At 39.9% G+C, this 16,430-nt stretch overlaps 1 protein-coding gene across 1 annotated transcript in view; it reads right to left on the bottom strand.

Moving 5' to 3' along the window:
- Positions 1-16,430, bottom strand: part of LOC128653841 (multidrug and toxin extrusion protein 2) — a 236,275-nt gene that overhangs the window by 76,496 nt on the left and 143,349 nt on the right. The window contains exon 15 of the mRNA XM_053707375.1: positions 11,788-11,882. Within this exon, the coding sequence (XP_053563350.1) occupies positions 11,788-11,882 (95 nt within the window). The remainder of the gene's footprint in view (positions 1-11,787; positions 11,883-16,430) is intronic.

Here is a 16,430-nt window from a genome sequence, read left to right as displayed (position 1 = left end):
CTTCCCCTTGTAAGGAATAGCCAAAAGCTTAGACTTGGACGACACATCCGCAGACCAAGACTTTAACCATAAAGCCCGACGTGCTAAGATGGCAAAGCCCAAACTCTTAGCCGCCAATTTAGTGATCTGCAGAGAAGCATCTGTAATAAACAAATTAACGCAATGTGTGCTCTAGTCACAAATAGGGGGCGCTAGTCTCAAAAAAATTGGCCACAAATGGGGCAAATCGTTCAGAGATTACAGCTAACTAGTAGTTGAATGCTATATTATCCTATTGAGGTTATGCAGTATTATTCTATTATAAATAGATATAGTAGCTATCTACAATGATCAACTAAAGATGATTTCGATATAATTCTGTGATGATGGTGCGTTATTATACAATGATAACAAAGAATTATAATACAGATTGTATATACGATACCATAATCTAATGAGAGATTCAAATATAGATAATCATAATAGTAAAAGTCCTCTTTGTAATAAGAATGGATTAGTGTTCAGGATTGCTGCCTCCTCTCCACTGGCGGATCCAGGTATACTAGACAAAATATATAAAAGGAACAGAGGGGCGCTTCATGTGTAGTATCATCAAGATAAAGAGTAAAATTCAAATCAGAAGCCAAATGTGTACTCACATATCCCAGGAGCACACTTATGTGCTGGTAGTGACAGGCTGTAGATTTAGACAGGTGTAACAGCTCACCCCCAACCAAAGCAGTTTCTTGGTATTAATGAACTGGAAAAACAACAAGAAGGCATGCACTACATGTGCGGATCATCCAGGATACAATAGCAATAATTCTAATGTGTTTCCACAAATGGGTACTCACATTTAGGGCAAGCACACCAATGTGCTGGTAGGAACAGGCTGGCAATTTGGAGAGGTATGTCAGCTCACCTCTTGAGCTCCCAGCTGAAAACTGTGTCCAGAGTATAGCAACTCCACAAAATGATGATAAGATGTATAAGGCAGGTAGGATAATAGGATGAATATGTCCACTCAAAATGGTGATAGAATAAAAACAATTTTTATTTAAAAACAAGATTAATAAAATAACACCGTAGTGTTAAAAAAGTGGACCCAGGGTGGTCACAGGATGTATTATCATATGCCTGAAGAAACTGTTGTATAACCGAGAAACGCGTTGCATGTCAAAGGGGGTCACTGTGACCAGCCTGGGTCCACTATGGTGTTATTTTATTAATCTTGTTTTTAAATAAAAATTGTTTTTATTCTATCACCATTTTGAGTGGACATATTCATCCTATTATCCTACCTGCCTTATACATCTTATCATTTTGTGGAGTTGCTATACTCTGGACACAGTTTTCAGATGGGAGTTCAAGAGGTGAGCTGACATACCTCTCCAAATTGCCAGCCTGTTCCTACCAGCACATTGGTGTGCTTGCCCTAAATGTGAGTACCCATCTGTGGAAACACATTAGAATTATTGCTATTGTATCCTGGATGATCCGCACATGTAGTGCATGCCTTCTTGTTGTTTTTCCAGTTCATTAATACCAAGAAACTGCTTTGGTTGGGGGTGAGCTGTTACACCTGTCTAAATCTACAGCCTGTGACTACAAGCACATAAGTGTGCTCCTGGGATATGTGAGTACACATTTGGCTTCTGATTTGAATTTTACTCTTTATCTTGATGATACTACACATGAAGTGCCCCTCTGTTCCTTTTATATATTTTGTGTAATAAACAAATTAGCTAACTTAAGAGCTTTAATTTGATCCTGAATCTCTTCCAAGGGAGTCTCTGTCTTAAGAGACTCCTCTAGAGCATCAAACCAGAAAGCAGCCGCACTGGTCACAGTAACAATGCAGGCCGCCGGTTGCAAAAGAAATCCCTGGTGGACGTAAACCTTCTTAAGAAGACGCTCTAACTTCTTATCCATAGGGTCTTTAATGGCACAACTACCCTCGATATAAATAGTAGTTTGCTTGGCCAGGGTAGAAATAGCCCCCTCTACTTTAGGGACCGTCTGCCAAGAATCCCTAATTGCGTTGGCTATAGGATACATCTTTTTAAATACAGGCGAAGGAGAAAAAGGAATACCAGGTCTTCCCCATTCCTTTGCAATAATCTCTGAAGTCCTTTTAGGAACTGGAAAGACATCTGAGTAAGAAGGAACTTCCAAATATCTGTCTAACTTACTCAATTTCTCTGGCGGGACTATGATTGAGTCACAGTCATCCAAAGTAACCAACACCTCTCTCAGTAATAAACGGAGGTGTTCAAGCTTAAACCTGAAGGAAACCACATCAGGATCAGTCAAGGGCAAAGCACTCCCTGCTTCAGAGAGTTCACCCTAAAAGAGTACCTCCAACTCAGAGCCCCTGGAGGGTGCATCCGCAATCGCCACCACGGAATCAGTGGCATACGTGCCCACATAGGTGTCCCTTCTTGTACGCTTGTCGTGCGAAATAGGAAGGTTGGATAACGCATCAGAAAGCGTAGAGGACATCACTGCAGCAATGTCTTAATGTAAATGCTACAGATACTGGGGAAATACATGACCCTGCTTGTGTGGGCGTTAAGGGCTGTGACGCTTGAGGAGAAAGCTGCGGCATACCTTGCATCCCTTCTATAGACTCCTGAGAAGCATCTGCCTTAGGTAAAGGGTTATCAAAAATTCTGTCTCTATAATGTAAGGCCCTCTCACAACAGGAGGGTCAAAAAGGAACCGGAGGTTCCACAGTGGCATTCAAACACATAGAGCATGCTGCAGTCTGGATATCTGAATCCATACTAACAGAATAAGGAAAAATTTAATTTTTATTTTATAATTTTTGAATAAAAATAAATACCCAATTAATGGTCAAACAAATAACAAAGGGAAAGGATTGACAGTACAATATAAATTCTTATAGTAATGTCCCTTTAAAAAGTAAAATGGGGGGGCGGAGCTAGCAGCCATTAGGAGCAAACGTGTCTTTGCTTAGCTCCAGGGCCTAAACTTGATAAGAAGCGAGTATCCGGTATCCTCATCTACGCTTGCCACGTGGAATATGTAAGTGCGCAACTACCCATATCACAGTCTCTATATACAGGCCCTCAATACACAGTGGGTTGCCAGATATGTGACTATACCACTACTTGCAAGTCAGAAGAGACATTTGTAGACTGCATGCACATAACACTGCAGGAGTAACAGTTTAAAGAAGCAGCTACAGAGATGGACATTTACTGCTAAACTAATCTCTCTCCCCTCCATTTCCTGCTGAACTGTGTGTCAGCAGGTCATATCCCACTGTCCCTATCCATCTTTGTCCAGTGAGGACACTTGCCCTGGGGAGAGGGGGCAAAGCAGGCAGTAGAGCTGTTGACAACCACACTTGAGATCTGTCTCAGTATATCCAGGAAGGAAAAACACATGCTGATCTGTGAGATGTAAAGTCTATTTAAAGCTGTATGTCTATGCAGTTTGACAGAAACATAATGCTTTGGCTAATACAATAACCTTGTACTGTCAATGATTCAAAGCCCTGATGTCTGGGTTAACCCTTAACCTTGCTTCTATCTATGAGATCTGACACCTGATGGGGGCAATATAACTGGAGTGAGTGAAGAGTCTAGATGACTATATGGAGCTAGATGGTCACTAAATAAAGATGGTCATACTTAGCTAATTCACAGAGGTTCAGAAAATTGCATATCCTACTGATTGAGAAGTGAAAGAGTTGGATTTTGTACTACCACGCTAAAGATTCAGTGCTCCTTTTACTATACGGTGTAGCTTTGTTGTTGCAGCATTCATTGGGGCCCATTTAACAAGCTCCGTAGGGAGCTTGTGGGCCCGTGTTTCTGGCGAGTCTTCAGACTCACCAGAAACACCAGTTATGAAGCAGCGGTCTAAAGACCGCTGCTCCATAACCTTGTCCGCCTGCTCTGAGCAGGCGGACAGACATCACCGCAATTCAACCCGATCGAGTACGATCGGGTTGATTGACAGCTCCCTGCTGGCGGCCGATTGGCCGCGAGTCAGCAGGGGGCAGCGTTGCACCAGCAGCTCTTGTGAGCTGCTGGTGCAATGCTGAATACGGAGAGCGAATTGCTCTCCGTATTCAGCGAGGTCTGGCGGACCTGATCCGCACTGTCGGATCAGGTCCGCCAGACCTTATTAAATATAGGCCAATATGTCTTACAGGAAAAATACCAAGCAGGACAAAGGAATGAAATCCTTGTCTATGGACACCTTTTTCAAAGCATCCAGGACAAATAGATCTCAAGAACAGGTCTCGGTGGAGGGAATGGAATCTGAAAATGAGGAGGGCTCTGAAGATATGACCCCTGTGACTAGGGCAGATCTCCAAACTTTGGTGTCTAAGCAGGACATAGCTTCCAATTTTGAAAAACTGTTGGAGAAAATGGATAGTTTTCAAGCTACAGTCTCCAGTAGTCTTACTGATATCAAGAACGAGATCTCGGAGATGGGGAACCGTGTTGATTCACTAGAATCGGCTACAGAGGAAATGGGTGAAGAGGTTAGGGCAGTGTCACAGGTCCTGGCATCCCAGCAACAAACAATAACGGAATTAGAGCAGAAACTAGAAGACATGGAGAACAGAAGCCGGCAGTCTAATATTAGGCTCAAAGGAATTCCTGAGACAATAGGTGCTGAGGACCTGCCCAGCTATCTTCAGCAATTGTTCCATGTCATCTTAGGGACATCAACAGACTCTGATTATCCAATAGAAAGAGCTCATAGAGCCCTTAGAGCCAGGCCCAAGCCTGATCAACCCCCAAGAGATGTGATTATCAAACTCCTCCGATTCCCAGATAGAGAAAAGATACTGCTGGCATCAAGACAAAATCCCACATTTAAATTCCAAGGGAATATAATCCAATTTTTTCAAGACCTCTGTGTTAAAACCCTACAGAGACGAAACGCTCTTAGACCACTTACTCTTCTGCTAAGGAAGAATCATATCCCATACAGATGGGGCTTTCCTTTTGCACTATATGTGGTGCGAAATGGTAGAACAGCTACTATCAAGACCGTAGCGGAGATTCCGGACATCTGTAAATTTTTGGATCTAGAACCGCCTGATACCCGGGCTGAAGGGACATCGTCACATCCATCGGATTCATCTCAACTCCGGGCAAAGCCCCAAAGGCCAAAATGGAAGAAAGTTACTAAGAAAAAGGGCAAGACCTGAAGTTTCCAGACAGAAGAGAAAGGTCCTGCTGGAGAGTACCTTTGCTCTCTAATGTAAAATTTGGAACTTGTCCAACCTTGATACCCCCTAAGAGGACGGAGGGACTAATCAGGTACGAGGTACAAGGGACCATGAAGAGTTCTTCACTCATTGTAAGTTGCAATATGTTAAGAGTTTGTTAGATTTGCATATCAGAAATATATTGTGTTTGTTTTGATATATGTTTACTCAAACAAGTTTATGTCAATACTTGTTACTATTTTTATTGATGATTGTTGTTGTTTTAATGCATGGTTTGTGAAATACTGTACAAGGATTTTATATACATCAACAAAGGTTGAAATGTTGGAGCTCCATAGAGTATCAAGGGCTTCCTAGAAAGAGAGGTGGGAATGTTATTCGTAAACATAGTGTAGTCAGGGAACAAGCTATACACCTTACCTTAATTCAGTCACCCTGGGATGTTGATTCCAGAGCTAGATTTAGAAAGAGTCATAGTTACACCCATTGCAGTGCCATTACCTAAGATAGTGCTGATCTCGCATAATGCGAGAGGTTTAAATACTGACATAAAAAGGACAGCCATGACAAATTATAGAAGGTTGAAAGCCACTATTGTTTACCTTCAGGAGACCCATTTCCTCGAGAATACTATCCCTAAATACTGGGCAAGAGATTTTCCAATGCAGTATCATTCTGCACTAGATTCGAAAAAGAGGGGAGTCTCTATTGTAATACATTCCTCAATACCGTTCACACATAGAGAAACTATATCAGATAAAGAAGGCAGATACCTTCTGGTATTTGGACGAATAGGGGAGGTAGAGATACTTCTGTGTAATGTATATGCTCCCAATGAGCAACAAGACAAATTTTTTAACACCATCTCCGACATGTTGACTGGTTGGTCCAGAATGCGAATAATTGTAGCTGGAGACTTCAATGTGGATCTTCAGTCACTGACAAAACAGACCCTTACTTTGCAATCAAAGAAAAGACAGAGACAAAGTGTAGTTGCTAGAAATATCTTAGGACTACTCAACCAACATACATTACATGACACCTGGCAGGCATTGAACGGGGGGGAACGGAGACACTACTTTCTATTCTTCAGCTCATAATAGCTACACAAAGATAGACTATATATTCACTAGCCAGATTTTGCAACCTGCTATACAATCCATAGATATCCACCCTTGTGTGTGGTCGGATCACTTGATTGCACAAATTAGCTTTGGCGACTTCTCAGACCCAAAAAGAATAAAAACATGGACATACGACTCATCCTGTGTTAAACACCCACCTGTCAAAACCAAACTTCTTAATTGCTTGAGAGAATATTAGCAGATAAATGTAGACTCCACATAGAATCCGATCACACCCTGGGCTGCGCACAAAGCAGTAATTAGGGGAGTATTAAATTAAGGAAAAGGTTTTACATAAAAAACAAACTGATCACCTTATAAAACAACTAAATATGGAAATCAGTTCCTTAGAGAAGACACAAAGTGACTAAATCAGAGGCCACACTAATTCAGCTTATCAATAAAAAACAAACCCTACAATCCCTGCTAAATGACCAGTCCATACGAGCTGCGCATAGAATGAAAACAAATTATTTTATTTTTGCTAATAAACCTGATAAATATCTAGCGAAAAAAATTAGTGATAGTTATCAAGCCCTATCTATACCACATATTCAAAACACTAATGGTCAATTAACTTCCCATCCTCAGGAAATCGTTGATACATTTGCCCAATTCTATAGTGAGTTATATGATGGCACTAAGGTGCAACATACTCCTGCGACGCAGGAAATATTTGACTCTTTCTTACAGAAAGCAAATATGACGCTGATAACTGAAAAAAATAGAGCAACCTTAAATGCTAAAATCACTAGGGCAGAGGCTATTAAAGACCTTAAGCCAGGCAAGGCCCCGGGACTTGATGGGTTTTCGGGGAAGTACTATAAGACATTTAAAGATATCTTGATCCCTCACTTAGTAGTGTTTGCAAACCACATAATGGAAGGGAGACAGATTCCTACAGATCTTCTCAGAGCCAAGATAGTGGTAATACCGAAACCAGGGAAAAATCCTCATCTATGCGCTAGCTATAGGCCAATTTCTCTTATCAATCAGGATCTTAACATAGTAACGAAAATTTTAGCTAATAGATTGAAACATGTTTTACCCACTATTATACATCCTGATCAGGTGGGCTTCATTAAAGAGAGGGAGGCCCCAGATAATATCCGAAGGATGGTGTCGGTGATAGATTTTCTACGTGATCGGGGAGTGCCTTCTCTGATCCTGTCTCTGGACGCAGAGAAGGCATTCGATAGGGTCGATTGGAAATATATGTTAGCATTAATGAAAGCCCTGGATTTTGAAGGGAGATTCCTAAAAGCCGTTGAGGGTTTATACTCAACACCCACTGCACATGTCAGAGCCATAGGACACCAATCAGAAAGAGTGTGCATTCTTAATGGAACGAGACAGGGTTGTCCGCTTTCACCTTTAATTTTTGCCTTGTGTATTGAGCCATTGGCAGCTTATATACGCAACTGTCCAGACATAAAGGGATTAGAGATAGGGAAGGTGCATCATAAAATTACGCTGTTCACGGACGTGTTGCTCACCATTTCGAGCCCACTGAAGTCGTTACCCTTTGTATATCAAACAATACAATAATTTTTTCAGATATCTGGATATAAAATTAATGCTGAAAAATCTGAGGCGCTCCCTTTGTCCATACCAAAACATACCATTAAATTAATCGAGGCAAATTTGGATTTTAAATTGGTACCAGAAGGCCTAAAATATTTGGGAATCGCATTAACTACACATTCGTCAAAATTATATGCGACAAACTATCTACCCTTGTTCAAGACAATTAGATCAGATTTAGGGAAATGGAGGAAAATGGGATTCTCTTGGTATGGGAGATTGTTGGCTGTTAGGATGACAATTCTGCCCAGAATTCTATATCTATTCAGAGTGCTTCCAATTAAAATTAACACTTCAGACCTAGATAGCCTTCAGAGAGATATCGATAAATTTTTAAGAGACAATAAACATTCGAGAATTCCAAACCACTTATTAGCCAGGCACAGACAAGTGGGAGGGGTGGGTGCCCCTAATTTAAAGGACTATTATATGGCGGCGAGATTGGCCCAAAATTCCATTCTTGGCAGAAGACAAAATGATGTTCTCTGGCCTGTCTTAGAGGCGGAAATGGTAGGGCAGGAGACTCCAGACAGCATTCTTTGGAATGTTTAGCTATATAAAGGCCAAGATACATATCAAAATACGGCTACACAACTTGCTAGACAGCAGTGGATTTCAGCCTGTCAGTCAGGGATATTGTTCCCTAAACATTCATTGGCAATGCCCTTAAAATACATAACAAACAAGGAATTTAGACTTTAAATCAAGAAATGGGAAAACAAAGGGTTGTATAGAGTGGCAGATATGCTACTTCAGGGTAAGCTGCTGATGTTTATACAACTTCAACAAAAAGTAGAACCCTTTCCACTACACTGGTTCCTAGATCTTCAAATAACCTCAGCTATACACACATACCTAGCTAGGAACAAAGAACACACCCGACAGAGGACACTAGAACACTTATGTACAGTCTCAACTAGACCCAAAAAAGCGATCTCCAGACTATATATATATCTCTATTCAAGAAACTAAAACCTACTCTAAAACCTCGAGCAAAAAAGGATGTGAGAAGCACTCGAGTGTCAGCAAGAAAAAACATTTATTGGACAGTTCCAAATGTCACAAACGCAAAGTGAGGAGTGAATACTCCTAGGTAAAATGCAGAGCAAAGTGTACAAAAAAGGTAAGTGCAGGGGCACTAGAACAAACGGCTTACGCGTTTCGACCTAAGCCTTACTCATAGCCATATGATGTTAAAATGGGAAGCAGACATTGATAGGGAGTTTGAGACAACGCAGTGGAACGACACATTATATCAGGCTAGTAAAGGCCTTATTAGTGCAGACTTGAGAGAATATCTTAAAAACATCCTTTAGATGGTATCTGACTCCGACAAAGACAGCTCATATGGGAAAAGGGAGTTCCAACTATTGTTATAGAGGCTGCAGAGTAGTGGGATCATATATCCACATGTGGTGGGATTGCCCTAAGGTCAAGGGAATTTGGCAGAAGTTATCCTCCTTGTTGAGTACAGTGCTGAACGAGCAGATTGCCCTCACTCCAGCATTACTGCATGAGAGTGTCCCACGTCTGAACAAATACATCAATACCTTTATTAGAATCCTATGCACTACAATAAGAATAGCCATAGCTAAATATTGGAAGACGGAAATACCGTCTTGGACAGAGGTATTGGCCAGAATTCAGATGATATATCCGATGTATGAGTCAGCTTCATTTATAGAAGAGACAGAGCATGTGTTTCAGAAGGTTTGGTTTTATTGGATAGTGGAGAGTATTAATAAACTGAAACAAAATGTTATTTAAAAAAGGGTTGAGGTGGTGATTAGGGAATAGGCTATCTCAGGGAGAAATGAAAAAGAGGAGTTAGACAGAGAAATGACTTACTCAACCAATGTATAAAAAAATTAAGCTAGATGTGAAAATACTGATTAGCTACGCAGATGATGAAATGTACAGGGATACCTTGTAAAACCATGCTCTATGTATACTCTTTTTTGATTTTTCTTTTTTCTTTTGTTGGTTTATTGTTATTATGTTACTATTAAAAGGTAAAATGTATGTAGGGGTCATACCCCCCATGTTAAGATTTTCTCTATTGTTGGTAATATACCTAGAGAGACATAAGGAGATTGATAGAGGGAAATTATAATGAAAACAAGTTACTCCTCCACATTCTATGAAGAAGTCTGTGTCACCAGCATTGGTTAAAGTCTTTGAAAGAAATGTTATGGACGACTTCATGACAGCACTCAGGATAGTTTGTATGCAGACTCTTAAGAAACTTAATGATACAAAGAACTTTTTTTTGGGTGGGAATTGCCTCGACTAAGATTTTTTATGATATTTGAAATTTGTACATAGTGATGTGGTATATTCTCATGGTAAAATGTATGTAAGCTTTCTGATTTTATTGGTGGAGGAGTGAGGTTAATAAAAATTATTTCACCTAAAAAAGTAAAAATGACAGAAAAATTTCTGAAGCACAGAAAAAAAAACGTTAATCAACTTCTGTGCACTAGAGCACCTCGCCTCAACAGCTCCGCTGAGGTGCCTACCTTCCCACACGGTCCGCCGATCCTTCTAGGCACAAAACAGGAAGTCAGGCAACAACACCTAAAACCGATTGCTTTATTCTGCAAACCATGCGGTTAAGGTGCCACTTGCAATGTCTGCGCGAACAGCCGTCTTCCTGGATAAGAAACTTCGCGGCTACAGTACAAAGGGTGCCAAAAGAACAAACCCCGCCCATCGTGGGAACGACCTAAGACCTAGCCAGGATCGGCAAAAAAAAAAGTCTAACACAGCCGTGTACCGGAGTTTAGCATCACACTCCAAACATACTCTCCCAGCGTCAGCCCCAAGTCCCCTTGTTTAAGGACCCAGTAAACAGTACCCGGTACATAAAAACAATCATGTCAGTGTATCTAGGCCAACGTTAATAAAGGCCAGTACAGTCTGAGAAAATAAAGCATAATATCGGTTAACATTGTCCCATGATAACCCACACCCTGTTACTAGAACAGCCCTTCCTGAGCCCATAGTCCCCAACAGATTAGGCATGCACAGTCAATTCTGAGATATGCTGCAAGCCCCAGAAATAAAGACTGCACTTACCTCTATGCTGAGTAACAGCATGAAAGTTTCACAGCTCCAAGAGGTCTTTTCTCCTGCAGCTCTGTGAACACATAAGGGCCTCAGTTAATATTCTCTGAAACCATCAACATAAGGGCAGCACAAGTATGGGAGGCGCAGTGAGGCAAAATCCCACCAGTTCCCATTGCTTTAAAGCCACCTGTAGCTCTACTCTAGAGGCTGACAAGGAATACGGCTACACCCTATAGTAAAATAGCACACTTTGGTACCATTTTAAAAATAAAAAAAAACTCTTGAAGAATCTAAACTAACACCTCACTTTACCTCTTCCTATCACTAACACAGGCAAAGAGAATGACAGGAGTGGGAGGGAAGGGAGGAACTATATATATAGCTCTGCTGTGGTGCTCTTTGCCTCCTCCTGCTAACCAGGAGGCGATATCCCACAAGTAAGGATGAAATCCGTGGACTCATCGTATCTTGTAAAAGAAATAAGTCTATTTATTATCTTTGACAATGTTTTCAATAATTGCAATATTTTGGACATTGTATCTGGAATGTAATGCCCAGCAAAGCATATTACAAGCCACTTGTAAGGTTCTGTGACCTTATCTAAAAGGCATCTTATCATGGAACTGATCTGTAGTTTGTAAAATCTGAATTACCTACTTGGTGTTACATAATACAACATATCATCTTGGTGAGGACGTATGAAGTGTATTTGAGCATATGGGTAGATGCACAATTCTCTAAGTTAAAGAGAACTGCTAATAGTTTTTAAAATGAATCTGCATGAGTGAATATCCCACAAACGCTAATGGTTACCTCTTCACATGCTTTATTCCAATCCATCTTCCAAACAAAAAAGAAAAAGAAGGAAGCTTGCAGGAAAACACAGATAATCATCCCAGACCACAGCCCTGTAATACAGAAAAATGCAATGTTGTTTATATCACTATACAGCAGACATGATGATTAAATGCAAGATTTAACCAATAAACTAACATGGAAATAAAGTGCAGAAACCTGCAGCACCAAACTACAGTTGTGGCTGAAGTGGGAGGTAGGCTCTGATGAAGCCCCTATACTTCTCTTCCAATTACCTTTTTCAAACTCCCTGTCTCCTTCGTAAATCATATGTCATATCCATGACGATAGAAGGGTAGTGCTAGTTTTATAGCAATCACTTCCCTATTGAATTTACTATAGAAAGAGGCTCCAAAGTAGCCATGAGCATTTAAAAGGGACAGTCTACTTGAAAATTGTTATTGTTTAAAAAGATAGATAATCCCTTTATTGCCCATTCCCCAGTTTTGCATAACCAATACTTTTTATATTAATACACTTTTTCACCTCTATGATTACCTGTATCTAAGCCTCTGCAGACTGCCCCTTACCTCAGTGCTTTTTACAATCTTGCATTTTAGCCAAACAGTGCTGGTTCTTGCATAACCATTATTCTCCATGGGAGTGACCACATTGTTATCTATATGACACACATGAACTAGCACTGTCTGGCTGTTGTAAAAGATTTAAAAAGCTTATAAAAAAGCACTGAGATAAGGGGTGGCCTGCAGGGGTTTAGAAAAAGGCAAACTTAGAGGTTATAAAGGTCATTAAAAGGAACAGTCTACTCCAGAATGTTCATAGTTTAAAAAGAAAGATAATCCCTTTATTACCCATTCCCTAGTTTTGCATAACCAACACGTTATAGTAATATACTTTTTACCTCTGTAATTACCTTGTATCTAAGCCTCTGCAGACTGCCCCCTTATTTCTGTTCCTTTGACAGACTGGCATTTTAGCCAATCAGTGCTGACTAAATAACTCCATAATGTTATCTGGCACACATGAACTAGAGCGGTCTATCTGTGAAAAACTGTAAATATGCACTGAGATAAGAGGCAGCCTTCAAGGACTTAAAAATGTGTTTATGAGGCTACCTAGGTCTAGCTTTCAACAAAGAATACCAAGAGAATAAAGCAAATTTAATGATAAAAAGTAAATTCGAAAGTTGTTTAAAAAATTGCATACTCTATCTGAATCATGGAAGTTTCATTTTGACTAGACTGTCCCTTTAATATAACGATGTTGGTTATGCAAAGCTGGGAAATTGGTAGTAAAAAGGCGTTATCTACCTTTTTAAACAATAAAAAAAAAAAAAATCAAATAGACTGTCCCTTTAAGTAAGCATAAGAGACCCACAAAAAAATAAATTTATGCTTACCTGATAAATTATTTTCTTTCAGAATGATGATGTCTACAGTCCTCCATAACATATGGTGTATATTTCCCGCCACTAGGAGGAGGTCAAGAACCCATATCAGAGCATAAAATCCCTCCCACCTCTCTCTTAGTTTAAAGTATAGTCGAGCAGAAAATAGGAAAAACATATAAACAAAGCAGGGTCTGTAGAGGTGTCAGAACTGCCGGCCAAAAATGTAAACGGGCGGGGCCTGTGAACCATCATTCCGAAATTAAATAATTTATCATCAGGAAAGCATAGATTTTGTTTTCTTTCATAAAATGATGATGGTCCACAGTCCACCATAACATATGGGATTAATACCCAAGCAGATGGTCTGTTACGGAAAAGGGTGGGACAATTATTCTGGTAGTTCTATTTAGTTGACACTGCGACCTGAAGGACTTTACTGCCAAAAGCTGCTTGCTTTTATACAAGTATATAAACACTAATATATATATATATATATATATATATATATATATTTATATATGTATGTATATATGTATATAACAGTACATGAAGTACATCACTGTAAAGAACATTCCAAAGAGCAGTATAGAGAATGTCCAACATAAAAAAAAATCCCATGTAATGTATATATGTACATAAAGCGGTGTACTCCCATCAGGTATTGTACATAGCACAGATAGTTATAATAAATAATAATGGCATCATATGCCATTATGTTTAGTGTAATATATAATTGCACATATAGTAAATTGGGTACACCGTAGATCACATAATTATGTGCTGAGGTGTACAGCTGCCTAAAGATCTTCGGAAAAACACCTGCATAGAGGATGTTATCAAATCTGGACCATTAGGAATGGTTTACATACAGCATATAGTACCTTATCAGCAGAAAGTTTAATAACAGAATGAAACTCAATAATAGCCACAAAATATGCTGCCATAGCCTTGCTAGCTATTCTTACACTCAGAGGTAAAATGAATAGGAGCCTCCTGGGCAACATACATAGTACATTATTCCTTAGGGAAAGTAGGAAGCTGCAGCTGATTTGCATGCACAATTTGAGGCATACAGCTCAAAAAGAGTAGATTGACCTGACATAGTGGAACAGACTTGCAAGCACATATAATGTATGTACAAGTAGGGTTATCAGTAAATGATTCCTCTTATGTGTTAACATTGATATCAGTGGGGACAGATTCAGTGTGTTCCATAGTATGTAATGGTAGGATAGAGACACCGTGACCAGACATGCACAAACAATAAATGGTAGAGAACCCTCTACACTAATTTCAATAACCCCTCTGACACCTTAATTGAAACTGCACTGTAATAGTGAAAGTACACTTACAATCTCCCAGGCTGCAGACTTTCAGCCCAAGTAACCCCTTGGCAGCTCATGTAAGGGAAAGTGCAGATAGGGTAAGAAAATAAAAAATTACTACCCAAAGTTTTCTGAGCTGTTTTTCTGCCCAGTTACAGCTCCAGACTGAAGAAGAGGGAAGCTGAGGGGTGGGGCTACAGCCAGGTGAAATGCCAGTTCCTCAGTAAAAGGTTTTAGAGTGATTAATATAAGTATAGTATGTGCACAAAGAATAATACAGCCTCAGAATCTTAAATAAAATGCCCCCCATGCTAACCGGATTGTGCACTAACAAACCACTAACTGCATAGAGCAGTTAGCGGTTTTCTTAAAGGGCCAGGCACATATTTTAAATAAAGTAACCAAAATGGTTCCCCAGAGCTGCCAGAGGGCTGTTAATGGGCTCAGTCTTGCCTGGCCGTCTCCTTGACAAGGATAGGACCAAGAGGGACCTGAGAAAAAGTGTGTCATGAGGAGTGCAATCCAAAACCCCTGGCTATGCTGTACCTGTGCCAGAGTACCTATAAATAGCCTCGGGGCTGTGTGTGTGTGTGTGTGTGTGTGTGTGTGTGTGTGTGCTGTGGTAAGTCAAGTACATTAAAGGGACACTGAACCCAAATTTTTTCTTTTGTGATTCAGATAGAGCATGTAATTATAAGCAACTTTCTAATTTACTTCTATTATCATTTTTTCTTCGTTCTCTTGCTATCTTTATTTGAAAAAGAAGGCATCTAAGCTAAGGAGCCAGCAATTTTTTGATTCAGAACCATGGACAGCACATTTTTATTGGTGCTGTCCAATCAGCAAAGACAACCCAGGTTGTTTACAAAAATGGGCCGGCATCTAAACTTACATTCTTGCTTAACAAATAAACATACCAAGAGAATAAAGAAAATTTGATAATAGGAGTTAATTGGAACGTTGCTTAAAATTGCATGCTCTAATTAACTCCTATTATCAAATTTTCTTTATTCTCTTGGTATGTTTATTTGTTAAGCAAGAATGTAAGTTTAGATGCCGGCCCATTTTTGTAAACAACCTGGGTTGTCTTTGCTGATTGGACAGCACCAATAAAAATGTGCTGTCCATGGTTCTGAATCAAAAAATTGCTGGCTCCTTAGCTTAGATGCCTTCTTTTTCAAATAAAGATAGCAAGAGAACGAAGAAAAAATGATAATAGAAGTAAATTAGAAAGTTGCTTATAATTACATGCTCTATCTGAATCATGAAAGAAAAAAAAATTGGGTTCAGTATCCCTTTAAGTAGCACACCCTCCACCGACATACTGTACCTGGCATGTCAAGGCAGCTGCAGCAGTATACAGAGAGCCCATACAGTGCAGGTACGGTTACCGCCCAGGATATCTGTAGGTAGGAAATACCTGTGTCCCACAGGGAGAGGCTAAGGACGAGTCCCTGCAATGCCTGTGGATAGTTATGGCTGACGTCCCATATGTAAATACTGTGCACATAACATGTTATTCATATGTCCCAGTATCATTCACCTGCTGTAAAGTTTCACTTTTGTCTTCTTTTTGAATTATAATTCCCAGGGATTATGGGTTTTACATTGGTCTGAGCTGCCAAATCTAAATCCATAAGCAAGTAACTGGAAACACCTCAATTCTCAACCAACTCCTACGAGGCCAAGAACAAAACTAAAAAGGGGAGGTGGGAGGGATTTTTAGCTCTGATATGGGTTCTTGACGACCTCCTAGTGGCATGAAATCTATCCCATATGTTATGGTGGACTGTGGACCATCATTTTACAAAAGAAATACTGTTTATATTAAAGAGGGGATTATATTCTTTTAAATAAGGAGACTTATCCCCCTCTATGTAGCAGGTGACTGGACTGCAAAAGGGATTGCAATCATATGTCTTCTT

This window comes from Bombina bombina, chromosome 3, assembly GCF_027579735.1.
Source record: "Bombina bombina isolate aBomBom1 chromosome 3, aBomBom1.pri, whole genome shotgun sequence".
NCBI lineage: Eukaryota > Metazoa > Chordata > Amphibia > Anura > Bombinatoridae > Bombina > Bombina bombina.
The sequence above is the reverse complement of the archived record's forward strand: the minus strand, read 5'-3'. Positions and strand labels throughout refer to the sequence as shown.